This window comes from Anarrhichthys ocellatus, unplaced genomic scaffold (genome assembly GCF_004355925.1).
Source record: "Anarrhichthys ocellatus isolate YVR2014 unplaced genomic scaffold, GSC_Weel_1.0 scaffold36, whole genome shotgun sequence".
In the NCBI taxonomy this organism is placed as follows: domain Eukaryota; kingdom Metazoa; phylum Chordata; class Actinopteri; order Perciformes; family Anarhichadidae; genus Anarrhichthys; species Anarrhichthys ocellatus.
This window is the reverse complement of record NW_022280066.1, coordinates 23,187-47,564: the sequence shown is the minus strand read 5'-3', so window position 1 is coordinate 47,564 and position 24,378 is coordinate 23,187. Positions and strand designations below refer to the sequence as shown.

At 45.2% G+C, this 24,378-nt stretch overlaps 3 protein-coding genes across 4 annotated transcripts in view; 1 reads left to right on the top strand and 2 right to left on the bottom strand.

The window, feature by feature from the left end:
- Positions 1 to 984: 984 nt before the first annotated feature.
- Positions 985 to 6,230, bottom strand: supt7l (SPT7 like, STAGA complex subunit gamma). Its single transcript, XM_031866699.1, has 5 exons — positions 6,143 to 6,230; positions 4,891 to 5,368; positions 4,446 to 4,770; positions 2,970 to 3,207; positions 985 to 2,026 (listed from the first exon to the last, which is right to left on the bottom strand). The coding sequence occupies exons 2-5, from the start codon at positions 5,313 to 5,315 to the stop codon at positions 1,725 to 1,727; spliced, it is 1,290 nt and encodes a 429-aa protein (XP_031722559.1). The 5' UTR covers positions 5,316 to 5,368; positions 6,143 to 6,230; the 3' UTR covers positions 985 to 1,724.
- A 223-nt stretch (positions 6,231 to 6,453) lies between these two features.
- On the top strand, positions 6,454 to 13,645 carry slc4a1ap (solute carrier family 4 member 1 adaptor protein). 2 transcript variants are annotated; one of them, XM_031866743.1, is made up of 14 exons: positions 6,454 to 7,281; positions 8,402 to 8,627; positions 8,766 to 8,894; positions 8,998 to 9,058; positions 9,167 to 9,306; positions 9,384 to 9,544; positions 9,845 to 9,914; positions 10,018 to 10,207; positions 10,920 to 11,016; positions 11,125 to 11,365; positions 11,605 to 11,679; positions 11,802 to 11,887; positions 12,023 to 12,092; positions 12,702 to 13,645. In XM_031866743.1, exons 1-14 carry the CDS (start codon positions 6,457 to 6,459, stop codon positions 12,749 to 12,751), a joined length of 2,421 nt encoding a protein of 806 aa, XP_031722603.1. In that variant the 5' UTR covers positions 6,454 to 6,456; the 3' UTR covers positions 12,752 to 13,645. The 2 variants fall into 2 exon arrangements, with proteins under 2 accessions (XP_031722603.1, XP_031722602.1); XM_031866742.1 differs by having other exon boundaries at positions 11,802 to 12,092.
- A 1,344-nt stretch (positions 13,646 to 14,989) lies between these two features.
- LOC116393993 (uncharacterized) overlaps positions 14,990 to 24,378 on the bottom strand; it is a 20,930-nt gene continuing 11,541 nt past the window's right edge. Inside the window, exons 4-5 of the mRNA XM_031866744.1 lie at positions 21,078 to 21,131; positions 14,990 to 15,643 (exon numbers count right to left, since the gene is read on the bottom strand). Coding sequence (XP_031722604.1) covers positions 15,536 to 15,643; positions 21,078 to 21,131 — 162 coding nt within the window. The 3' untranslated portion in view covers positions 14,990 to 15,535. The remainder of the gene's footprint in view (positions 15,644 to 21,077; positions 21,132 to 24,378) is intronic.

Genomic DNA, 24,378 nt, shown 5'->3' with positions numbered 1-24,378 from the left:
GTGCTAGCTTGGCTATGGGAGTCTGCACTGAGGGACAGCAGTGCTAATATTAAAATGCAAATATGTTCATACTGACAATGCTAATATGGTAATGTTTAGCAGGTGTGATGTTCACCATCTTCATTTAGAGCGTTAGAACGCCTCTATTTGCTAATTGGCACCAAACAATGTCTGAGGCTGATGGAAGTGTCATCCTCTGGGGACCGTAAATGTCGGTACAAACTTTTATGCCAATTCAGCTGTTAGATGTTGAGTTTGGACCAAAGTGGTGGACCGACCGAGTATTGACATCCATGGAGCCGCACATTTAATGTGGCTAAAAATGGTCATTTCAATGGTTCATTTTTTCTTTAAAAAGGTATTTGAAACCAAGATTGTGATGTTTTTATATTATATATACACACACATAAATCCTTCTGCCAAGGAGTATAACTCATGTATGTAAAAGTCTGACATTTAAATGGTTGTGTGAATATTTTTGTTTCTATAAAAGGCACTGATTTAGTTTTGAGGTCGGTGACTGCAGTTTGGAAGCGATGAAGTCATTATTGATGTCGCCTTTTTACTGCAACTGTGGTGTTTGTGGCAACATGTGGCAGAATGTCAGAGCAGAAAATAATTCAGGACTCCTATTGGATGCAAGTAGCATTGCTCAGTTATTAGCATCAACAGGGTTAACTGAGAAGTCTGGATTACTGATCTTGTTTTTCCAGCTGTTCCACATCCCACAGCACCTCAAATCATTTTTTTTTGAAGGTGCAGCACAAAAAACGCTAAATCAACTATCAATGCTGCTTATTGAATGTCAATACGTGACCCCCCCCCATCCGCACTCTCCCCTAGGCACAGACAATTACCTGCCTGATTGTGAACACGGAGGCGGCGCCTACACAAAGGAGAAATCACATGTATTCAAACGGGGCCTGCTCCTTCAGCATGCAGAATTACGCATCCCGTAATTAATTTGCCATTAAGACCGGATTGATGTCGTCGTCACGATGCAGACAACCAAGCCATAATTGCCTCTGGCGTTGCGTTTCGCAGCTTTGCCTCATTACTGAAACAGATGCTAATTTAGCAGAGCGGCTTCAGGTTGACAGGTGTGTGAAGTAGTTGTGTGTGTGTGTGCGTTTGTAGATCGTTCCGCCGTGTTGGGCTACATGTACAGTAAAGTGTACCGCAGAAAGGGAATACATCATAATATACAGCGGCATCTTCATGACGGGGGTGTTGTCCTTTGGTGGAGCATCTTGTAATCCTAATGAATGGGAGTAATTGGTATGCGAGGAGAAAGGGACTCAATAGCTCTACGAAAACAAACCCATTCTGCTGAATTATTAAGCTGTTTGACAAAATGATTTGCTTTTGGTCCACTTAGTTTTTCCTGTTCTCCAATTCATTAGGGCTAATTGTCACCTCCTATATTTTCTGAAAAGCACTTCATAAAACTCAAACAGACAAAACTGATACTCTGAAAGATGTTTATTCTTTTAACAATAAACCCCGTTATGAATTCAATGTCTTCGAGAGAAACTATACAAACTAAAAAAACGACCCCCCCCCCCCCCAATCAGTTCAGGTCATTCAACACATTTACGTCATTTTATGGAGTGGCCGTTAATATCAACAGCTGCACAGCTGGTGTGATTCACCGCCAGATTTTGTCTGCTGCTGGTGAGTTCAGAGTCCACTTCTCAGGGCTTCCGCCGTCCACCAATATGTCCTCACATCTTCCTCGCCCGTTTTTTGGGCCTTTGGTTGAAGACGGGCGAGGCGGCCATCAAGGAGTCTGGCGAATGCGACGCGTAGCTGGCATCTGACGCCGCACCCCCGGGAGAGGGTGCCATGGCTCCTCCCGACTCGCTCAAGGTGGACATGGGCCCGCCCTCCTCGAACACATCTCCGCCCAAGACGGCGTGGTGGTGATGGTGGTGGTGGTGGTGGCCAGCGCCCTGGCCCTCCTCGACATCCTGCGGCTCCATTTTTACCTGTGGCCACAGTGGGGAGTTGTTGGTCCCACCCCCACCTTATCAGAGAGGAGCACCAATTTAGCAAAAAAATAAATAATCCAGTGCATTTAAAAAGAGTAGTTAGTCAATTAATCAACACTCATACAGTGAGCGGTCTGAATTGTTTTTTTCGACTATAAATCCAGCTTCAGACTACGGTTGGTAAATTAGCCAACTGCAGAATATCTGCATCTATAAAAACGATATAGGTACTGTTTAATCAGGACCATGTACACTCTACACATTTTTGTGAAATCAGCCTCATAATGTAAGCAGCCTTATTACAAGCAGTGCAAGAGAGCTCATTAGGAAGCTGCCAAGTGGTATTAAGAAGGCTGGGGGCGCCTCCTCATCAGTGCCAATCGGTACCTCCGGGGCCTGAGAAATGAAGCCACCATGAAAGTGCCAAAATACTGCAGTACCTGGAATGGCCACTTGAAGCTGGTTTCAAAAGTGAGTCAATCCCTATAGACCCCCTTGTCAAAACGTTTACAGCCTGGTGCAACAAAAAACTTTTTGATCTCTAAAGTTAATATACCCATTCATGACAACTGTATGGCGGAGGTGAATCTTTATACGAGTCACCCGTTGAAATTATATTACGGCTTAAAGTTATGCATGATTTAAAGATGTGGCCCCTTTGAGGGACAGGTTTGCAGTATGCACATTTTGATTAAAACCTTTTTTTTGTTTGCCAAACATAGTATCCCATTAAACTACAGCTGCACCTTGCCAACCAATGTAGCTAGCTAGCGCTAGCTGGTCGCTTAGCGTTTGTTATGCTAGCGGTACTTGGCCCGCTGGGCCTCGCTCTTCCACGACTACACACTCTTGTCCAAATACGGTCAATCCTGGCTCCGAAAACCAAGATGGCGAAGGCCAAAATGTCAATCTCGAGGCTTCGAAGCGGCAGTTTTCAAACCGACCGGTGACGTTTGTAAAGAAAGTCTATGGTCTCACCTGAGGCGCGAGGAGAATGGTCACCATCCAGACCCGAAGCCAGCCTCTCACCGTGGGCCCCGAGGACCCCCATGGGCAGAGCTTGGTCCCCAGAGGCCAAGTCAGCCTCAGGCTCCTCGCTAACGGGGAAGGAGATATCACTCATGGGCTCCTCCTTGATCCTTGGGGGCTTGGAGTCCTCCAGAGCCTTCTCTGGGTTCACCAGTCGTTCATATTCCTCCGACAGATCTTTGCTCATCTGGAGGAGGAAAATCTTATATTCGTCCAATTTCACTGGTGAAAGCTCGTAGATAAAAGACATGCAACAGCTGAGCCTACATCATCTAGTATTTGAATTCATCAATATGAAACATGATCCAACACGTTGTGAAAACTGTATTCGGTGATTTGCCAAAAGTTAATAAACACAAAGAATCAGCTCTACTTTCTGCTCTCAGAGCTCATCGGTTGTAAGTCTTTAGAAGTCACGTTGGCACCGGAGACAGTGAATCTCTCAGTTTGTATTCTGTCTCACTTCCAAAGCAGCTTGCACACAAGTTGCCGTACGGCCCATTGTTCTTACTCGTACAAAGTTCTTTATGCTTTCTGAGATGACTCAGCATTGTTGTGGCGAAGCCCTGGCAGCTTACACCACCTTTACAAACATCTTTTCAGCACTGTGCCAAACAGAATTATTTTCAATATCATTTCATCTGCGGACTGTTTCTCCAATTAATTGTTTAGTCTACAAAATGTCCATAGTTTTTCACAGCCTATAATGACATGTCCTAGTGTTTTCCCCGAGGACGTTGGTTAGTGGCGGTGATCTATACTTCAGCTGAGGTGGGACATCCCCACTATGAAATGCTGCCAAGAACCCTTTCTTCAAATGTCTTGTATGTGCATCCCAAAGTCCCAAATCCCCCAAATATTCAATTTACAATCAAAATAAGTGAGAAAAGTAGCAAATCCTCACATTGAAGAAGCTGGAACAAGAAAATGTTTTTTGCATAACAACAATTAATTATTAAACTTGCTGAGGATTAATTTTCTGTAAATGGAATATTTGTTCACTGCATAGTAATATGCTTTGTGATGCATTGCAACTTTCAGATAATTGCAAAAGGAAATACCATAAATAAATGTGTGCGCACATAAAATCCTTTGTCGTGGTATATGTCATTTTATATCTTATATCTATATTTACTGACATATGACACATTTTCTGGAAGATCAAATGACATAAATTGGCAGGAATATCTGGTTTTAGCCAATCCACCTGACACCTCGTCACATTTATGCATAAAGAACAGTGCTGCTCATTGGTTTGCAACATTGGCCACAATGACATAATACAACCACACATATTAAAAAAAGATTAGCACTGTATAAAAAGTGAGCCAAGATCATGGATGGTTAACGTATTCATATCGTCTTACAGGGTAGATTGTCAAATGGCACAACCCATTAACGGTTATGACCCATTCCCAACCTCACCTGCAGCATGTAGCTGTGATAGTCCTTGATCCGCACTTGCCAGAAGCGCTGCAGGGCCAGCACGCTGCCAATGCCCACCTCGTGGAACACTTGCTCCACCACGTCTGGGAAGGAACTCGCTCCTAGCCGAGCCTCGCGGTCCACCGCCACGCGCAGCATGCGAGAGAGGCGCAGGTAATGCTCATTAACGAGGTCGGTCAGGGTCTCCAGCACGCTCTCCTGGGCCGACTCGAAGCCAGCGTGGGCCAAGATGGTGGCCACAGACTGGTAGAGGAGCGGCCTGCAGGAGGGCCAACTCAGCTCCGTGACGGGCTCGCCTTTACCCCTTATAATGGAAAGAGCCAGAAGAGATGAATGATGACTGGTTGATAAATTGTCTGAGATCTTATGTGTGAAATGCAATATTTATCTTGGCTCAGCCACACAGTCGGTCAGATTAACTCACTTATAGAAGTCACTCTCAGGGTCACTGTGGCGGAGCAGGAAGGGCTGCCGCGGGGCTTTGCTGTCCACGGGTAGCAAGTCATCTGGCATAACAGGTGGGGTGGGAGGACGCAGAGGCAGGTTGGCATCAGCCTCCTCTAGCTTGCTGCCACCCTCAGAGGACGCCGAGCTCTGACCCTGAGCCGCCGACAGGAGACCACGGAGGCGACGGGCATGCTGACACAGCTGCACTGTGTGGATGGTGAGGCTGCAGGGCTCCGAGGGGATGTCCAACATGGTGGTGGGCCGCGGGCGCTGGGCCGAGGGCTGGTGCAGGGGAGGGTCCTGCATTTCCACCGAGCGGAACTCGCGCTGGAGCAAGTCAAAGGAGCTGCGACTGGGAGGAGCCCCCGCCGGCCCAGGGATCTCGCCCCAGTAACGCATCATGGTGGGTGATCAAAGCCGGAAAGACACGGGCCGGATTCAAACTCGGATTCAATCTGGGATTTGGAAAGGTGGAGAGGAAGTAGGAGTGACCATCACAATCAAGGATGAAGTTGGTAAAAACAACATCACATTATTAATAAGAACAAAATGGAAAACTATAAATTTGACACCACCTTCAATCAACTTAAAATAAGATTACATCTCTGTTTGGCTTTTCAAAATAGCTTAAATGTTGATGTTTTTGCTGATTCAGAGTGGCAACTAAGTTAAACTTTAACTGCCATGGGACGATCACGCTAAATATAACTCAAAAGCTGCGGAATGAATAACTGATTGTATGGAGGCAAACGTGCACAACTCTGTTTTAAGTCCGGTTACAACAATGTACTTATCTTCTGATTATATAGACACATCTGACCAATCACAAAAAAAAAGCAATTATAGCCATGCCTTTATGATAAAAAAGACACTATGAATAGCAGGTAACGGTGATGTAATGTTAACGTTAATGCTGAAAAAAAGGTATCGGAAAACGCAATTAAGTGGACTTAATGTATGCCGTATACAAAAGTAAATTGCATTGATTAACTGAAGCTCTGAAGTTGAGGTTTAACACGTATGTTTGTTTGCCGAAAATCAAGACAACAACTTATGGCAGGTGTCTGCCTGGAGTTTGGCACAGCATGAGCATCCAAGAGAGAAAACAACAAACAACTCATTCATGGAGGAGCAACGACGAAGCTACGAAACAGCTATTAGCTAAGTACGTAACATATTTGTTTAGCTAGTTAAATTATATAAAAACTTAAAACGCAACAACTACTCACATTGCACAGGGATGGATAAAGCGTCTGCTAACATATGAAACCAATATCCCTTGTATGTTTGAAGGAAGTTGCACCGGAACTAAGCATTTTCGTCCGTCTTGCAAATAAACTCGGCTGAACACAAAACAAGGTATTTAGTTCCGCAACAAACCATTTATTTTGACTTGTATAAAATACGAATTTCATCAAAATGCCGCTTACCCGTGTTTTAAAATTATTTTTCGACTCCAATTTTTAGGTGAATTAATTCTCAATTGGCGGATTTATAGAGGCTTAGAAAACCCGGGCAAAATTCACAGTCGCACCAAATAAACATGGACGCCTCCCCGCTGTCAGACCTGTGTGTGAATAATTCGGATGGAAAAATGAACTCTGCAATGGAAAAGGACGAGCGCTCGGCCACAGAGAACGAAGGCGAACACGAAACGAGAGCCGACCAAGAAACGAAGGACACTTTTAAAAAACCGGCCCCTTTCGCGGCGCCTTCCCTCGCCAGCAAACGCAGTAACGTCGCTGCTCCGTCCAAATCAACAGCGGCCGAGGCAAAACGTGTGAAGGAAAGTAACAAAGCCGAGGCTGTAGACGCCATTAGTGAGGGTTCTTCGGGTATTGTAACTGAAAACAGAACCACGGAAACGGGCCAAGAAGAGGACGAGAACCGCGGTAACGTGAAAGACAAGACTGTGGCTCCTGTCAAAACCAAGCTCGAAGCTAAACCCATAGTGCTTCCTGCTAAAGGGCCCCCAGTTGGTACGTTCCCCCCTATCCCATACACAGAGCCGTCCTGGGGCGGCAATGCTCCGGATGTCCCCTATGCTCTGGAAATCCTTAAAAACGGCACCATAGTGGACACGGTACCCCTCACGCTGAAAAGCTACTTCGTAGTTGGACGTTTACCGGTGTGTGACGTCTCTCTGGAGCATCCCTCCATCTCCAGGTACCATGCCATAGTTCAGTACCGCCGACAGGCCGGAGAGGGAGAGTCCGTCGGGGAGGAGAGAGGGTTTTACCTCCACGACCTGGGCAGCACGCACGGTACTGTGGTGAACAAGAACAAGGTTCCCCCAAAGACCTACATCCGGCTCCGCGTGGGACATGTCTTAAAGTTCGGTGGGAGCACGAGGCTTTTTATCCTGCAGGTAAATCCTGACGGATTATACACCTCCACTTATACACTGACATGAATAGACAACATAGACAGCTTTGGGATGGGTCACTTTAGTCTCCACTCCAGTCAAGGGCCGGTTATCCAATTCTTTAACCTTGGAGCTCATATAATAACATTCACTAGTTCTATTTAGGACTGTGATTCATCATTTTATTTGTTATTGTTTTACTACATACACAAACGGGGAAAAAAATAAACATACCAAAATAAGGGAATACAAAAACCCTCAGATCAAATATCTTTATTATGCAGCCCAGACTATTCTCATAATTGATTCTATTAACCCTAAACTAAACCTGCCGTAGCTTCTTACGGGTCTCAAACAAGCGTTCAAGCCTTCAAAAAACATGCTGAATATATTTTTCATCAAGTAAGCTCACAGACAAATCGGAGAGATCCTGCATCTGCGACAGAAGCAGAAAGATTAGTTCAAACGCTGATGTCAACAGACAGAAAATCACTCCTCAGCAAAACAATCATTTATCAAGCAAATGCTAAACATTTTTATACTTCCAGCTTCCCAACAATGGCTAACTGCTGATTGGCTTTCTCTTTGTTTTAAACTGGATGTTTTTAGATTCGTACAAAACGAGCCATTGGAGGATATATATGTTAGTGTAGATCTGTGAATCTTGTGCCAAGCAGAAATTTAGCAACCACAACTTTATTCAACAGCAAAAGAATATATTTGAGAACTATTTTGATCATCCTTTTTTATTAAGTAGAAATGACAGTCAATTGCTGGTTCCAGTTTTGTATCATTGTTGATTGAAAGTATTTCATTTTGGACAAGAAATCTGTAGATGCTGCATTGTGGGCATTTCTGACTTATGTATTTAATAGACTGCACCAGTGTTTGTTGTTTTTAAATGGGTAGGTAGCCCCCCCCTAGTGGAGCACCGAGCCATTGCACAAGAAGGTGGAGTGAAACTAAAGTTGAAGAGACCTTTTTTGTAATGAATATCATTAATCATTAGCCACTACTAGCATAACACATTCAAATCCCACTGGAATCTCAGTGGTGCGTTGCACTGTGGGTAATGTAGGCGGCAGATTTTTGACAAGGAAGCTGTGTTTTCCTCCTCCCACAGGGTCCAGAGTTTGATGAAGAAGAGGAGTCTGAGCTAACAGTGACGGAGCTGAGGGAGAAAACCCGAAAACAGAAGACAGAGCTGGAGAAGAGGATGATGGGAGACGGTTCTGATGATGATGACGACGGCGATGATGGTGGGGAGAAGGAGGGAGACAGGCAAGGCGAGAGCAGCAAGGGCCAGAGCAAACTGTCAACCGAAGACTCCGGCTGCTCGTGGGGAATGGGTGAGCTTTTCCCGCCTGTCGTTGGATCATGCCACTGTATGCCACTCTCGGCGAGTAACTAAAGTAGCACGGTAATCCCTTTTTCTCCTTTCCTTTTTAATTCCACCTGTCTCCATTTACCGTTTACCAACCCCGCAGACCAGGAGGCCATTCCGGAGGAGGACGAGAACGAGGAAAACCCTTTTTCAACAGAGTTCCAGGAGGACCAGGAAGCCGCCTACCTGAAAGACCCAAAGAAGGCTTTGCAGGGCTTCTACGACAGGGAAGGTGAGAAGACGTCCTGTTAATCCACAGACGTGCGCTTTCCTCTTGTTTTTTTATAGTTCTTGTGTTTCTTGAATTTCTCGACTTCGGCATCCTGTCATTTTAGGGGAGGAGCTTGAGTTTGAGTACGAAGACCAAAGCCACGGCACCTGGCTGTGCAGGATAAAGTGAGTGACGTGAAAACCCCCAAATCTACGATTGTGCAGTTTAAAAAGCGTTGCCGTCAGAATGCTTGTAAAGTGGGTGTAGTATCACACAGTTCACGTTTCTGTCAGGCTTCCGGTGGACGATGCCGTGGGCCGGCAGCTGGTCGCCGAGGCAACCCACACAGGGAAGAAGAAAGATGCAGCCATCCAGTGCTGCCTGGAGGCATGTCGAATGCTGGAAGCCAGAGGGCTCCTCCGCCAGGAAGCAGGTGCGAAGCCGAAGTATGGACCACCATCTGGAGAGGTTCTGGCTTGTACTTATCCCTGTTTAACTTCCTATGCCTAGTGTCCCGTAAGCGCAAGAAGAAGAACTGGGAAGACGAGGACTATTACGACAGCGATGACGACACCTTCCTGGATCGAACCGGCACCGTGGAGAAGAAGAGGCAGGAGAGAATGAAGAAGGCGGGAAAGGTCGATGAGCGGCCCGAGACCTATGAGTCGCTGGTAAAAAAAATATGACTCGGGAATATTACAATATTCTGCTGCATGTCGCATGCTCACACTGACATGCTGATGTGGAGCAGGTGTAATGTTTCACCATCGTAATTTAGCGTGTTAGCAATGCTAACATTTGCAAATTGGCATGCAACACAATATGCCAAAAACTGATGATAGAAATGTAAGATGTTCTTACATTTCTATGATAGATTTTCTATAATGTAAGGTGTAAACTGCACGACTACTGCGATGCTCAGCACGTTGTTTGTTTCCGTGATAACACTCATGCATTTGATCTTCATGTAGGTGGCCAAACTATCAAAGGTGGAGACGGAGCTGGCAGAGGCTCAGAAGAAACTCAGCGGCGGTAGGGGAGGTGAGTCATGATGGGCTGGGTCCACTGTTCACTGTGGACGGATGCTACGATACCAACAGCTGCTCGTTGTTTTAATCTTGTGTTCTCATCTCCTCCTCTCAAGACTCCTCCGGCTCCTCGGCCGATGACCCGCTAGATGTCTTCATGACCGCAGTGCAAAGCGAGGCGGCGATGGACGCCGTGGAGCGCAGGAAGCTTCACGTGCACGTGGCCAACCTGCGCAAGGACGCGCAGAGGCTGCGCAAGCTGGTGGAGCTCACGCGGCCCGCCCGGATGCCTTCGCTGCTGCCGAGGTCAGACACACTCTCATACTGCTGAGAATATAATGGCAAATACAAACACATTTTTTCCTTTCAGATTAAGTTAAGGACAAGCACGGGAATGTGTTTTACAGAGACGAAGCACAACTCTCCATACTCTGTAAACCACGCCCACCGGAGGGGGAAAACAACCCACGGGTTGAAATGCTAACAACAATGCCTGTAGCTAGCTAAAAGCATCAGATGTCAGCATTGTTGGAGATTATTTCAGCACGCTACGTCTACCGGGGGGGGGACTAAAAACAATGACGGGACAAGTTAGCTGTTAGCAAGCTACTGTAGTTAACAAACATAACACTGCGTCGCTCTCCGAACACAAGTTGCACAATGTCAAAATGCTCTAGATTAACTTCCAGAAATATAGTGTCAGTTCTCCCATTCTTCCTGCTGATGCCTCGCATCTTATCGCCTGTGTCCTTAGTCTTCGAGGTTGGTCAGCTCATTAAAACCTAGTTGTTTTTAGCCTGTTGGTCGTGCATCCCACCTTCTCACAACACAGTCAATGGAGAGCCACATATTGTTTTTCCCCTCCACTGTGGGCGGAACTTAATTGAGCTCTGTCTCTGTTGCTTCTTTTAAGCATTCTCTGGAGTGTGAGAAGTTCATGAAAAAGTATTTGATTCCAATCTATACCAGGCAGCATTGAAATACTTGAAAGCTTTTTTGATGTGTGTTGGTGTGACAGTGGTAGCTCAGAGGCAGAGAAGCCCAAAAAGACCTTACCGCTGTTTGGAGCCATGAAGGGGGGAAGCAAATTCAAACTGAAGACTGGTACCATCGGGGTAGGTGGTGTTCTTCATGTTTCATAACCCGGTCTAATCATCTGCCTCTCTTTTTCCTTCTTTTGCTCAGCCTATTTCCTCCATTGATGTTTTTCCTCTCTCTTGTAGAAGTTGCCTCTGAAGCGGCCCAACTTGCCCGCAGAGCTCTTCAACATGAAAGAACTTCCACCCAGTGGAGAAGAGGAGGAGGAGGAGGAGGAGGCAGCAGCAGAGGAAGATGAGGATGACGATAAAGAGTGTGCAACTATTCCTGAGACGGACTCTGAGGAGTCCGGTGCATCGATGTCTCTAGAGAGCACTCGGTCAGGGCAGCAGAGACGGCAACCAGCACGGTCACAAGAGCTAAAAGGTATAAAAATGATAAATAAGAATTGAAAAGATAAGTTTTACAATGCATCTCTTCTGCCACTGGGTGGCAGTAGATCTGTAATATATACACAAAAGCGTAGTTTATTTCTCATCATATTTAGGCAGTTATATAAAGAAAAGTGAAATGTGTAACCCATGCAAACTTATGAATGGAATGTTGTAGATTAATACATATCCTAATAATTACACTTTTTGTTTGTTTGTGTGACTTCAAATCAGAGCAAAGCCACAAACGGAGGGCAGGCGAGGAGTCTGCTGAAGCAGCGGAGCAAGACGTGGCCTCGTCGAGTCCAGGTGGCTCCTGCGCTTTTACCGTTTCCATTTTAATCTGTGCCAACTCCAGTGTTGGTTGCCGTGCGTCAGCGTGGTATCCACGCACCATCTCTAATGAGATATATACCCCTACGTCTCCACAGAGTCCAAAGCAGGAGGAGACGGAGGGTCAGCAGCACAGCCCAGCCCCAGAAAGAATGTGAAGAAGAAAGTGATAGGCCCCAGCAGGGTAGGCTCTCTCTCTCTCTCTCTCTCTCTCACTCTCACTCTCACTCTCTCACACACACACACACACACACACACACACCTTTCGTGCAGAAAAGCGTGCCGTCAATTGAATTCTCCTCATGATTGGTCTCCACAGCCACCACGGCAGCCCTCGGGAGAGTATCCAGAGGACGACCCTGACTATTGCATCTGGGTGCCTCCTACAGGTAAAACCACCTGAGTGATCCGACTGTTTGCACGAGACTTGTTGACCAATCGATCGGGTCCCTAGGTCAGTCAATCGGCATGACCGTAACCTCATTGCTCTTTGTCCCGACAAGAGCGACGCAAGTTCACCAAACCTGGTGAATAAGAATTCAAGATATGCAGACACAGGCTTCTAGGTCTGTAACTTGACAAAACACTTGTTGACACTCACACGCTTGTGTTCCTCGTCCACTGTGGACAGGAATGAAGGACACGGTGAGAGGAAGTAGGACAGGCTTTCATGGTCCACTCGTGCAGCTGAAATTGCAGCGACGGTTTTCATTGTTTGCTGAGGAATGCAGATCAAAGTCACTTAAATAATGATAAGATCAGCTGGAAGGAAAATAAACTTTGAAACAGCTGCCAAACTGAGCTTGGATTCAAGGTTCAGAGCTAATCGCGCTACGCAGTTTTATTTTTAGGATTTGTGATCAGTTTTGGTGATTGCATACGAGTCAGCAGTAACTTTACTGTGTGAATTTGCTCTTGTGGGACCATGTACCATGAATAGATGTGTAAATGTGAATCCTTTTGGATTTTCAACTCTTATCTTTGTCATTCACTCACAGATCAGACTGGAGATGGACGCACACACCTGAACGACAAGTACGGCTACTGAGAGAAAACAGAGAGAGCGAGAGAGGTCGTGTCTCCACTCCACCAGCTTTTATACCGTGGATAACACCTGCATCACAACGCCTCCTTAGCTCTGACCATGAAGCCTCTCTGCCCATCCCAGTCCCTATGTGTGGTTCAGCTTTGAAAAAAGCCTGCAACACAGACCACATATAATAGCGCTGCACCTTTCATTATCGTTTCTTTCGGGGGTGTACTTCCCTTCTCAGACTGCGATAAACAAAAAGAACAGCGTTCTAATTCACATTAAACTGGCAAGCTCGGGGAGCAGACACTGGGCAGTCAGCCCACTGGCACTTTCCAACCATGACAACAGCAATAGAGATGGGCTGCACTTAAATTATTTGTCCTAAAAATACATCTTTTTTTTTTTTTTTTTTTATAAATTCTATATCATCCAAGCGAAAATGGGAAAGGGACAGAGCAGGAGAGGTAACTGATCTGAATTCAGCTTTCTGCTCTCTGGCTGCTCCTCCTGCAGTTACATCCGTATCCCTCCCCTTGTTAGAGAGAGAGAGAGAGAGAGAGAGAGAGAGAGAGAGAGAGAGAGAGAGAGAGAGAGAGAGAGAGAGAGAGAGACTTTTCTGACCATCTGGACGGCTTACTGGATGAAACGCAAGCTGATAATGACTCAAGCTAAGTGGAGTGTGTGTCTACACACACACACACGTAGCCCAACCTTCTCAAAGTTCTCTTTTTAACAAGATTGTCTTCATCAGTGAGTCAGCTATTGGGGCGTTTGCCTAGAGCAGGATTCCCACTCAGTGCCGCTTCTGTTTGGTTTACCACCACACTCTCCACCCTCTCTCCTGTCGGGATGGTGAAGAAACTGTATTTTGTTATACAAGTGTAAAATAAAGAAATTGTCTGCACAAAACCTGTGAGTTACACTTTAGTGCTCTCTACTACATTTGGCAGCCAGCCTTCCTCTCTTGGGGTTCCAGTTTTGACGTCAGACTTTTCGCACACACAAACAAACACACCTACCTCAGGGTATGATCCTGCTGCGTTGGCTGCAGATCTTTGCCGTGATGTTCCAAACAGACGAGAGGTGTCCTCTGTCGGATCCTTCTCATACGCACTGAAGATGCTAATTCAGAGTCGAGTGTTGACAAGTCTGCGGCTCAGTGTGTCCAGTCACTTTGATAAAAGGCTAGTGACATACATACATGGTAAACTTAGCTTCAAGGTAAGTATTTTGAAAAAAACAATAGAAACTGTCTTTGTGGGGTCAACCACGCCATTGGCAAAGACAAGTATTTTGATGACGGTGGTGGAGAGTGCCATTTAAACATATCTGTCCCTTCGCCATAATATGTATTGTATCTTCATCGGAATCAAAAATCTCCTAAACAAGAGGCCACAGGGCATTTATTGATTCATTTTGTGCAACAATGGACCACAACATGTCACAATGTTACATTCACTTCGGCGGAATCTTAGTTACAGTGGTGACATAGACCCGCTTTACACCGTGCGTTGAAATGCGTTTTTGTATCTAGGTATGATTTCACTTTGACACCGGCTAGTAACACGTGTCTGAAAGGGGCTGAGAGGATCCGCGTGTTGCATAAGGGATGGGAGGATGTCTGGCCATGCACTATCCCATTGCAGTGGGATAGTGCACCGAGCACTATCCCACTGCAATCGGATCAGGCCAAAACGCATTTTTCAAACAAGGCGTAAAGGGGGTCGTTGCGTTTATCGTACTGGTCGGCTCATTTCAGGAGCCAAGAACTCGAGTTTCATTCGATACAACAGGAATGTGATTTCAAGGCATTAAGGGATCTTTAGAAAAACACTGGGATGTCTTGGATACACCAGTGTGGTCCTCTTCTACCTAGAATAGTAATGAGGTACAATATTGGACAATAAATGGCACACTACAAATAGGCTATGGGTAACAAAGCACTGGTTACACTTGCCAAATGTGCGGCGAACTATTCTTGTGCGTCCTCGCCTCCGCATACTTTCTCTTTCTGCACAAACAGTGGAATTAATGCAAGGAGAAGAGGATACAAGCACGTAACTGACCTGGACTAAAAGTGACAAGTTCATTTAGAAAGCGTACATCGTCAAGGTCAAAGGTCGGCTACACACGTCATAAGTGTTTCATCGTAGCTCGTTGTGACCTGCATATTCAATAACACAAGTAAGAAGCATTTTCAGACATACGAATGTGGCCACTGTCTATGTTTGTCTCAACAATAACAAGATATCCGACGACTCACGTCGCCATGTTTAGTACATGAAGTTACTAAGAACCTTACAAGATGTCCAGTAATCACATCAAAGAGGAAACCTCGGAACCGGTTGATTGTCTTGCATGCATTATTTCCCTCGAATGTTGATTAACCCAGAACCAATTTCAGGTTTCAAAAGGCTTCACCTCGTCCCTTTGTACCGCCTTTTGACCTGCAGTCCATGTTTGTTTCTGGATCGTCCGATCATAAGATCTTTTTCAGAGACATTCGCAATACCTGCAGCATCCTTAGAAATGTTGTGTTTAGGCCCATTCTTATTCTCCGAATGTTCCCGTTGATTTCATGGGGGAGAACGATGATCAAAAGTGACAGCTTTGTTTTACAGGGGGGATTACCTGAGTGTGCAATAGTTTGACCGTCGAAAAAAAGTCTTTTCTGGCGGTCGGTTTCATAAACAGTCGCTCCTCGGACTCGCCGCAGAAGCCACCAAAAAAAAAAGCAGCTGTCTAGGAATGGAGAGAGAAGGGGAGGGGAGAGGATCATCTGGTGGTGGGTGAACTTCCTTACGAGCAGGGAGGATCCTCAGACGGGGGCACCGCGCTCAAGGAGCGGAATGCGAAGATGGAGGGGTCGTAGGTGTACCTGGGTGGAGGACGACTGCCTGTCAGACTCTGTGGACAGAGAGAGAGACAAGTGATCAAGGTAAGTAACAGACCAGTTAGAAGCAGGTGTTTGGAAATGGTGTGGATGACCTGCTGTCCTTCAGGTATGATATTGTTAGTCTGTTACAGTCAGTTCATGTCAACAGTAGTGATGTGTACGGATTCCCCCTATCGATTGGGCACGAATGTGAACCGCAGATTACCGACACAGTTTAACGTTAACCATCACAGTGTGAAATAAAGTTTGACTGATGATCATTATCCGCCAATGTTCAGTGAAATATGTGATCAGGACATCATTCGTTCTTTTCTAGTCTCTGATAATGTTACTTTGTAAACAACCAATCTGTGTTTACAAGAGCTGGTAATGTTAGCAGCACCGCTAACAGCCAACGAATGTTCTTTTCAGTTACATTAAGATGCGTTCAGGCTCTGCTCAGTGAAAATGAGTATTGGGCGAAGGTAAATTATAACATCACATGTGATCTTGTAAATGTAGTGTTGGTGAGAAACCTGAATAAATCCAGTTGTTTGAAGGAGATGTTTTCACGGCAACATAGATAGATATTAGGGATGAATTATGACCTGTTTACACTATCTCTAAACAGATTATAATACATCATAAAAACTACTAATGACAAGATTTGTTTTAATCAATACAATTGCAATCTTTAATTTCCTAATCATTTGAATTGTGTGTTTTTATGAAAAAAAAAAAAAGACAAAACTTTAACTTTTAACTTAGTAAAAGGATAACATTTTGATTTGTTGATGGTTCACACTGACTTCAGAGTGGTTGAAAGGATGTTTGGGACGGTGGCAAAAAAGCCTGTATCCTTGTAGACCAGCTGCTATAATCAAACAACAAAGAGATCTGTATCTGCCAATATGGATCATCAATGATCACCAATTACTTTCGACGGCAAAAAAAACGTGATCAGGGATCTCTAAAAGTTGTGTTGGCTCCCTTTTTTCTTTGTGCTGATCCAATCCGTGACTCTGATCCAAACAGGGACTTTTATTAGAGATCCGCTCCTGTGATCACATCACCCCTGTTCTCCAGAATCTCCACTGGCTCCCCGTCCCACAACGGATCCAATACAAAGTCCTTCTCCTCACTCATAAAGCCCTCCATAATCAGGCCCCCTCCTACCTCACCGACTTGCTTCACCACCACACTCCATCCCGTCGGCTACTCTGATACCAACCTCCTATCTCTTCCACTCGGGACCAGACATGGGGCGACAGAGCCTTCTCCATAGCTGCCCCCTCCCTCTGGAACTCTCTCCCCAAACACATCCCAGACTGCACCGATCTTTCCATGTTCAAATCACAAATCAAAACTCACCTTTTCAGAACTGCTTTCATAAAATCATAAAAAACTATACACTAAAATCATAGAACACACAACATCGTGTGTTCTATGATTTTAGTGTATAGTTTTTTATGATTATTTTAATGTTTGTAAAGTGTCTAACAATTTTGAAAATCGCTCTATAAATAAAACGTATTATTATTATTTTATGATCCGTTGCACCACTAGTCAACATTCATTCATTTTTCTTTTTTGCAGCAGAAACGTGTGGCCGTGTCACGAGACCATGAGAAAAGGGAAAACCAAACATGAACATTTTCATGCCGACTTGTTTTTTTACATCCGCCCTGCGAATAACATAAAGCGCTTTTCCACTCACAGAGCCAGCCCCCCTCCTCTGAGCAGAACCTCGCTTCTCGTGGCTCTACAAGTCCTCTGTCTAAAATTAGCCCCGGTCAGTTGTCTTTTTTTCCCTCCAGGAAACGGCAGGAAATGACTTTGTTGGATTTGGCAGTGAGGCAGCACTTTCTCCAGTGGGGGGACTGATGCTTGTGAGAAGGTGGACTAAGGAGGATTGGGAACTTGGGACATATTCACTTTAATTAGGACCATTGGGGGGGGGGTATATTATCATTGTCAAACATTACCAAAGACCTCTCTGAGAAGTGAGACATCCCTGGAGCTGACTGATTCTGTTCTGATGTCGAGTGAGTGCCCACTGCTAGTGAAAAAGTACTCCTCAGCATATGAAATGAGGCCCCGTGAGCGGTGCATGCGAGGATACAGGTGTTGCTATGACTTCAGCCGACATCTTGAGGGATTCAGCACTGACAACTGAGCAGCAGTAACACGGCAACAATTCCCAATACCACTTAGTGCTCTTTTATCCACCAATTTTAGTATAAACCTGCAAAAATGGAGACGAGGAAAAAACTAATCTTGGCCCAAGAACGAGGTTACAGTAAACTTGATAGATGTGACTATTCGTCCTGTGGTCACATGTGCAGTATGACGGACATTTAAGGCCCAGAGGGGTCAAGCAAAGTACGGGTCCCGAAAGTACGAGGCCATCCTTCTGTACAGGCATCAGAAGCAGCAGTTAGAAAGTTCAGGAAACACACCAGCATTATCTCATTTGTCTGGTTTCACAAAAGTGCCTTTTTGGGATGTTGTGTTGTCATCATTTATGTCCTGTTGGTCATTGATTTAGGCCCCAATCTGCACATTTGAACAGTTTCCACACTGCGTTACCAGCCCTCTGTTAAAGGAACAGTTCAGTTGGATTACTGCATGGGCACTGGCCCAGGGGGGGGGGGGGCCCAAGGGGTCAGGGAAGGGGGCTCGGAACAAGAGCTTCGGTGTGAAGTGCCTGGTATAAACATTTCCTGCTGGAAGGTCAAAGGGCTCAGTCAAAAGAAGGGGTGCCCTGATCATCCTGATCACGCTTGTTGCTCCTGATCCCAGTGAGAGTCCTTTAAAAAGGTGCTGTATTAGATAATAAGAGCATTAATATAGCAGCAAGCAACTATTGTCTTTGTCAAGATATAGTGGAGTGCTGTATACCTGAGCAGAGAATGAAGTCGCTCTCTCTCCCTGTGTGTGTTGTACTACATAGCCAGGCCGGGCGCGCGTGCATGTGAGCATGCCCCCACTGGTTAGCTCACAGCCGCCGCTCTGCACTGCGCTCAATACGGCGGTCACAGCTGATAGCCCATTCTCAGGTAACCACTGTTAGCTCTGTGAGCACTTTTGGCCGTAGTTTGCACTGTTAGCGCTGTTAGCACACAGCAGTCGCCATGTTGAGAGCTGTGTGGAGGCAATAGATATGCTCCCAATCTCGTATTCGGCACCTTTTAAAACTGTCCATCTGCCCAAACTGAGTCTGATCCAATATTTGTTTGTGTAGAAAATAAAATGGATGCTTCCGTTGATGGCTTGCTTTAATATTTCACAAGTGCCCTATGGTATTTTGTATGTTTGTGGTGAGGAGGGTCAGTGTGGCTGTGCTGTGCCGCTAAGCTTTGGTGAGAAGTTGCCTCTCAACATCTCTACCGTGAACAAAATGTCTGCTGGGTAGTTGAGTCCATCCACAGCTTATTCGCTTTTTTGCAAGGTCGTCTTTGGCTAAGCTAACCGACTGCTTGTTGTCGCTTCATCTTTAACACACAGATGTATGAGAGTCGTATTAATCTTCTCAATCAGGTCTCTGCAAAAAAAAGCAAATCACCCAAAATGTCAGACTATTCAACATGTGTTTGTTAAGCTAAGGCCCAAAAAATGCCTTTACATCACATCCAAGCCAAGCGGTTTACTTTAATCAAAAATCGAAGGCGTATGCGGCACATTTTCCTTCAATTTAGTTTCCCCCTCCGCTCTCCCCACCATTTCCCTCACCTCAATCAATCATCTCCTTCTCCTCCGCCCAGACTTTACGGTGGCTGAAATCAGATGCCATCACTCTTGCCTGTTACAGCATGGGAAGCTCTCATCACCCCACTCTGCCATTCACATCCAACCCCTAGAGAGGGGGGGTGGAAGGCCTCGGCAGCAGCAGCAGTGGCGGCCAAAGCTGTGTTTTCCTACTGCTTCCCCGTAAAACACACACACAACCACGACCATCGACCTCCTCAGCGCCTGTAACAACTCCCATGCTTGAGCGCCTTGAAGCCAGGGCCCCATCCAGATCCAGTGTCTCTTCTGGATCCTGGCCAGGAAACCCAGGGTCGACAGATAAAAGAAGGGAAGAGCGAGAGGGAGGTATGGGAGAGAAGGCAGCGGAGGAAGAGATAGAGGGATGGGGTGGAATCACTGTGTGCTCGGTGGCACCAAGTGCAGAGAGTCAACAACACCAGCCTCCAAATGGTTCATTGATCCAAAAACTTGCTGTGTACTCACTTCAAGAAAAATAAAAAAATAAACTCTAGGAACTGGAACATACCCAGTGCCCACAGACGACACTGACAGGGAAAACAACACTACCGACTGCACCGAGCGAGAACGGGAGGATAATGAGCAATATCTCCATGTATCAGCGGAGCTAAACAGATAGCAGCCGGCCAGGCTATAAATGGAAAATGACTTCATCCCTGGAAATACACCACACAGGGAACCGACCACACTCCACCTCCTCTTCAGCTCCGTCTCTCAACGACACTCTCACAAAAGATCAGTTTTTACAATTTTTGTACCGCTCATCCGAACTCGACGTGGAGGATTAGAGCAACCTAGATGCTTGCTACACATTGGTGTATGTGTGTGTACATAAACAAGTGTGTGACAAGGCTCCATTGACACTAACCCACGCAACGTGATAATAACGTCACTTTTCTCACCACACTGCGCATCCTTCTGGAGTACCCAGCTCTGTGCCAAGATGCCCAGGCTTGTCCCTGTCGACTCCTCCAACATGCCTCCCTAAAACCCTCTACAAACAAAATCAACCCAGTTACGGTTGCAGTGGAGGTTGTGTTTGGGGGGGCAAAAAATATATAATTACGGGAAGATCAGTCGGGACACAATCTTGGGTAAATACCTAGCTATTTAGGCGGGTAAATGTGCACTTCTCAGACCACTAATGGGAGAAGTGGAAAGATCTGCTATTTAAAGGGCCGTTGAGATAAAGATATCAAACGAACCTGAAAGAGGAAAAAACGCACATTTTTCTTCTTGTTTCTGTGCCCTAGGTATCACTGCCTGGCACTGTTTGCAAAAAAGGAATCTGACGGTGCTATCAGGGGTTTTTTCCAGACGTCTCAGGTTGTTGCTAGCGGGGCATGGGAACAAACACTGTCGCCAGATGCCGTCCCAGTATGCTGTTGGATGGACATCAAGGTGCTGGCGACGAGACAGGCCGGGCTGTTCACGGGGGCCGGGCAAACCTTGCAACCTTATGACTGCTGTAGGGACACCCTGATCTGGACTGCCTGTTATGGGTCTGTATAGAAGGGAAAAGGCTGTGTGTGTGTAGATTCATATTAATACCACTAGTATGAACAACTTTATGACAGCCATCAACCAACAACAGGGTTTTGAAAGATAAAATGACTTGCCCGAATTCATCACGCTAAAATACTACAAGAGGGTTACTTTTTTTTTTACTGTGGGAAACTCTGTTAAATAGAAACTCACCCGAATCTTTATAGTCCGCGTTTTCCCTCCACAGTTCTTTTTCAGCAGCATTTTCTGTGGAGGACAAGAATGCACAATGACAGCCATGTAAGATGCATACAACAACAACAAAACTTCTGCAGCAGCTTTTATGTACATCCACGACAATCCCAGAACTGTGTAAAACCTGCACACATGTGAACCCAAAGAAGGCACAACATGAGCACAACCGTCTGGATAAAATTATGATATGTGAATGCTGTTTCTAACCAAGCTTATTACTGAAATTCAACCATTTCACAACAGTAATTTGAAGAGAAATCTTTACATTAAAACAGCAAGATCTGAGGCAAAACAAAACTGTGCATCGGCAGTCAATTAACATTAAATCGGGATGACGGAGGATGTGAGGTAAGTCCAGCTGTCTCACTAAACTAAACAGTCAGTCATTGCCGCTTATGTAATATCCTGTCTCCGACTCCCCTCCGTGTCCACGCAGCTCCACTATTCTCAAAAAAAAAGAAAACAGACAGTGGGGGTGGAGGGACCACACAATCATTCGAATTGTCTGGAGTCAGGGAGGTAGCTTCTAAAGGGGGAAGGGAGCACGGGAAAGAATGGAAACACAAGATGATGTGATGTGGGAATGAGCTGGTGTGCACTTGCCCTCATGCTCACCTCCTGTCTCCTCTTATCTTTTTATGTATCAATGACACAACAGTCTGCGCAAGCTGGTTGAACAAGAATTAAAAAGGAAATTTGTACTTTGTATTTAATTCACCCTCTCAAAAAAGGTGTTACAGATCTATTTTTTTATCACTGTATGTGATTAAGTTTGTTTGAGAAATAAAGCAAAAGTTCCAAAAACTGCAGTTCCTCAAATGGCCACTTGAGGCTGGCTCCAAAAGGGAGTCAATCCCCACAGACCGCCATGTTTAAGATGTCCAGCTTTGGAGCTAATAAGCATGTTTAGAGCCTGGTACAGAATAATGGTTTTGGTCTCTAGAGTCGATATCCTCGTTCATGACAACTATACACGTTATCATGAACGAGGAGATATGAAGACCGGTGGATAGGTCCAACAACCAGCGATCTGTCAGTCAGGAGACTGCTGTTGGTTCCCGGTGTGAAACGAGAAGTCAATGTAGATTTATTTGTCACCTAACTTGCGTGACGTAGTTAAATACGGCACTTCCGTGGTTATTTTAAGTCAAACAACAATATTTTCCTAAACCTAACTCGGTAGTTTTTTTTTGCCTAAACTCAACCGAGTAGTTTCCTGTGAAGACGGAAGTTTATTTTGAAAAGACCGTATATGTGTGACGAGCAGAAATTGACTGTGTTGCTGGACTTTCGTAGGGAAACGCACGAAAGATGAGTGACTTTTAGTAATATATCATACGGACCGTTGTCTGAGGATACGTTGCTTTAAAAAGGTGGGGAATTTTTATACAACTCATCCGTTTAAATCATATTAGGATTCAAATTAGACTAAATTAAGGGCGTGGCCATTTTGATTGGGTGCCGTAGCAGGTCGCTAACATGCTAGCTGTCTGTTCTGCTGCGTCACCAGGGCCCGCCTCAGCACCACCTCCTTGCCCATGTGGGTTGTGTCCTAACTGCCGAGATGGTGACGGCCGGAGCCCCCCACTCTGAGCTTTTAAGGAAACTACGGGTGACGTCACGGAGTCTAAGTCCATATCTTACGCAGTCTATGGTTTTGTTCAATCATTAAAAAAAAAAAAAATTATAATCACTTTAAAAAAAAGGAATACACATTTGTATTTAAGTGTTTTAGCTGATTTACTACAAACAATGAAACATTGTTACAATATTTCACCCAATATCAAAATGATCATGTTATAATGTTGTCCTCGCTTTTCATCCTACATGTCCCCCACTCTGACGGCAGCACAATCATTCTGTCCACCCCCACCCCTCACCACCCTCCTCTTAAACGGTGCGCACACACACACACACACACACGGCCAACAAGTCGTGACTTGCCAAGTAGCAACTCTTTTTGGGTGGGTGTTGTGGTAATTCATCAAAAATACAAAGAGTAACTTATCTTTGTCAGTTTGAGGGGGGTTGATTTAATATACAGTATTTTGTCTCAGTGAGGGATGATCATGTTATTTCAAGGATTTATTTAAATAATTTAAATTGCCTTGTTGTGTATGAATCCTGCTTCACATATAAAGCTTTGGCTTACTTTATCTGGGCTCATCCCTGGTGAGAGCTATATAGCATAACCACTGTTTATGTTTCATATGTTGAAGCTTATCACTTTGCTTTGTTTTTTTAATCTATGCTTCTAATTGCGTTGCTACACAACCGTTATCTTAATCTAAAAACATGAAATGCTAAAAAAAAAAAAAAACACTCAGCATGATGTTCAATATGAGAGACAACCCACTGCAAGAAAGTTCTAAGTGTCAGTCTGTTGATTCTCATGAACTGAACTGAAATGAACAGAAACACATTTTTAGTAGGTATTTAAGAATGTACGCACTGGCTGGAAGTAAGGTAAACTAGGTAAAAACTCTGCTATGGTCCCTTGAGCAACAGGTGTGTATTTTTATTATATTTTGTAGAGTTGCACTATTTGTGCGCAGAGGCTAACAAACAATGGCACTGCCACTTCTGAGCAGTTGGACGTGGATTAGCATGGGTGAGGGATTATCAGAGACCAAGAGGAAACAAGCAGCTGACCGTTTAACCCTGATTTTAAGAGAATGATTAGATAAATAAATGTATGACTAAAGGCTGATTTATAGTTGTTAGAAGGAGTTTCTTTGCTCTGCAATTACACCTCCAAAAAGCAATGTGGCGGTGGGGTTTCTATGCCACTGTGTTGCTATTAAGCGTCACAGTTGCTGCGGTCTACATTTCTGGGGAGGTGCACGTCTGTCTGCGCTGATTCAACGCAGCAATATAAAGCGGCCTTGAGGCTCAAGCTAATGTTGGTCACAGCGAGGACTGGTAGGCTTTCAATCACTGGCCTTAGATCGTGCTGGATCAGCACTGTGGGACAAAATCGCAGAATGGAATCAGCGGTAAAACGCGGCATACCATGGAATTTGCCAAAATGTGGTGAGCAATTTCTGCAAGGGTTTTTTCACAGCACCTAAACCGAATGAACAGACAAAAAATGTATGTTGCTATGTTTTGGTTTCATAGAAGGGCACGCTGCTGCTCTCCTCTGCTCTCCTCGATGCGTCAGGCGAAATATCTGACCTGTCGGGGAGCTTACAGCCAATGAGAGCGCAAGATACGTGTTGAGGGGACACTTGGGGGGGGGGGGGGGGGGGGGGGGGGG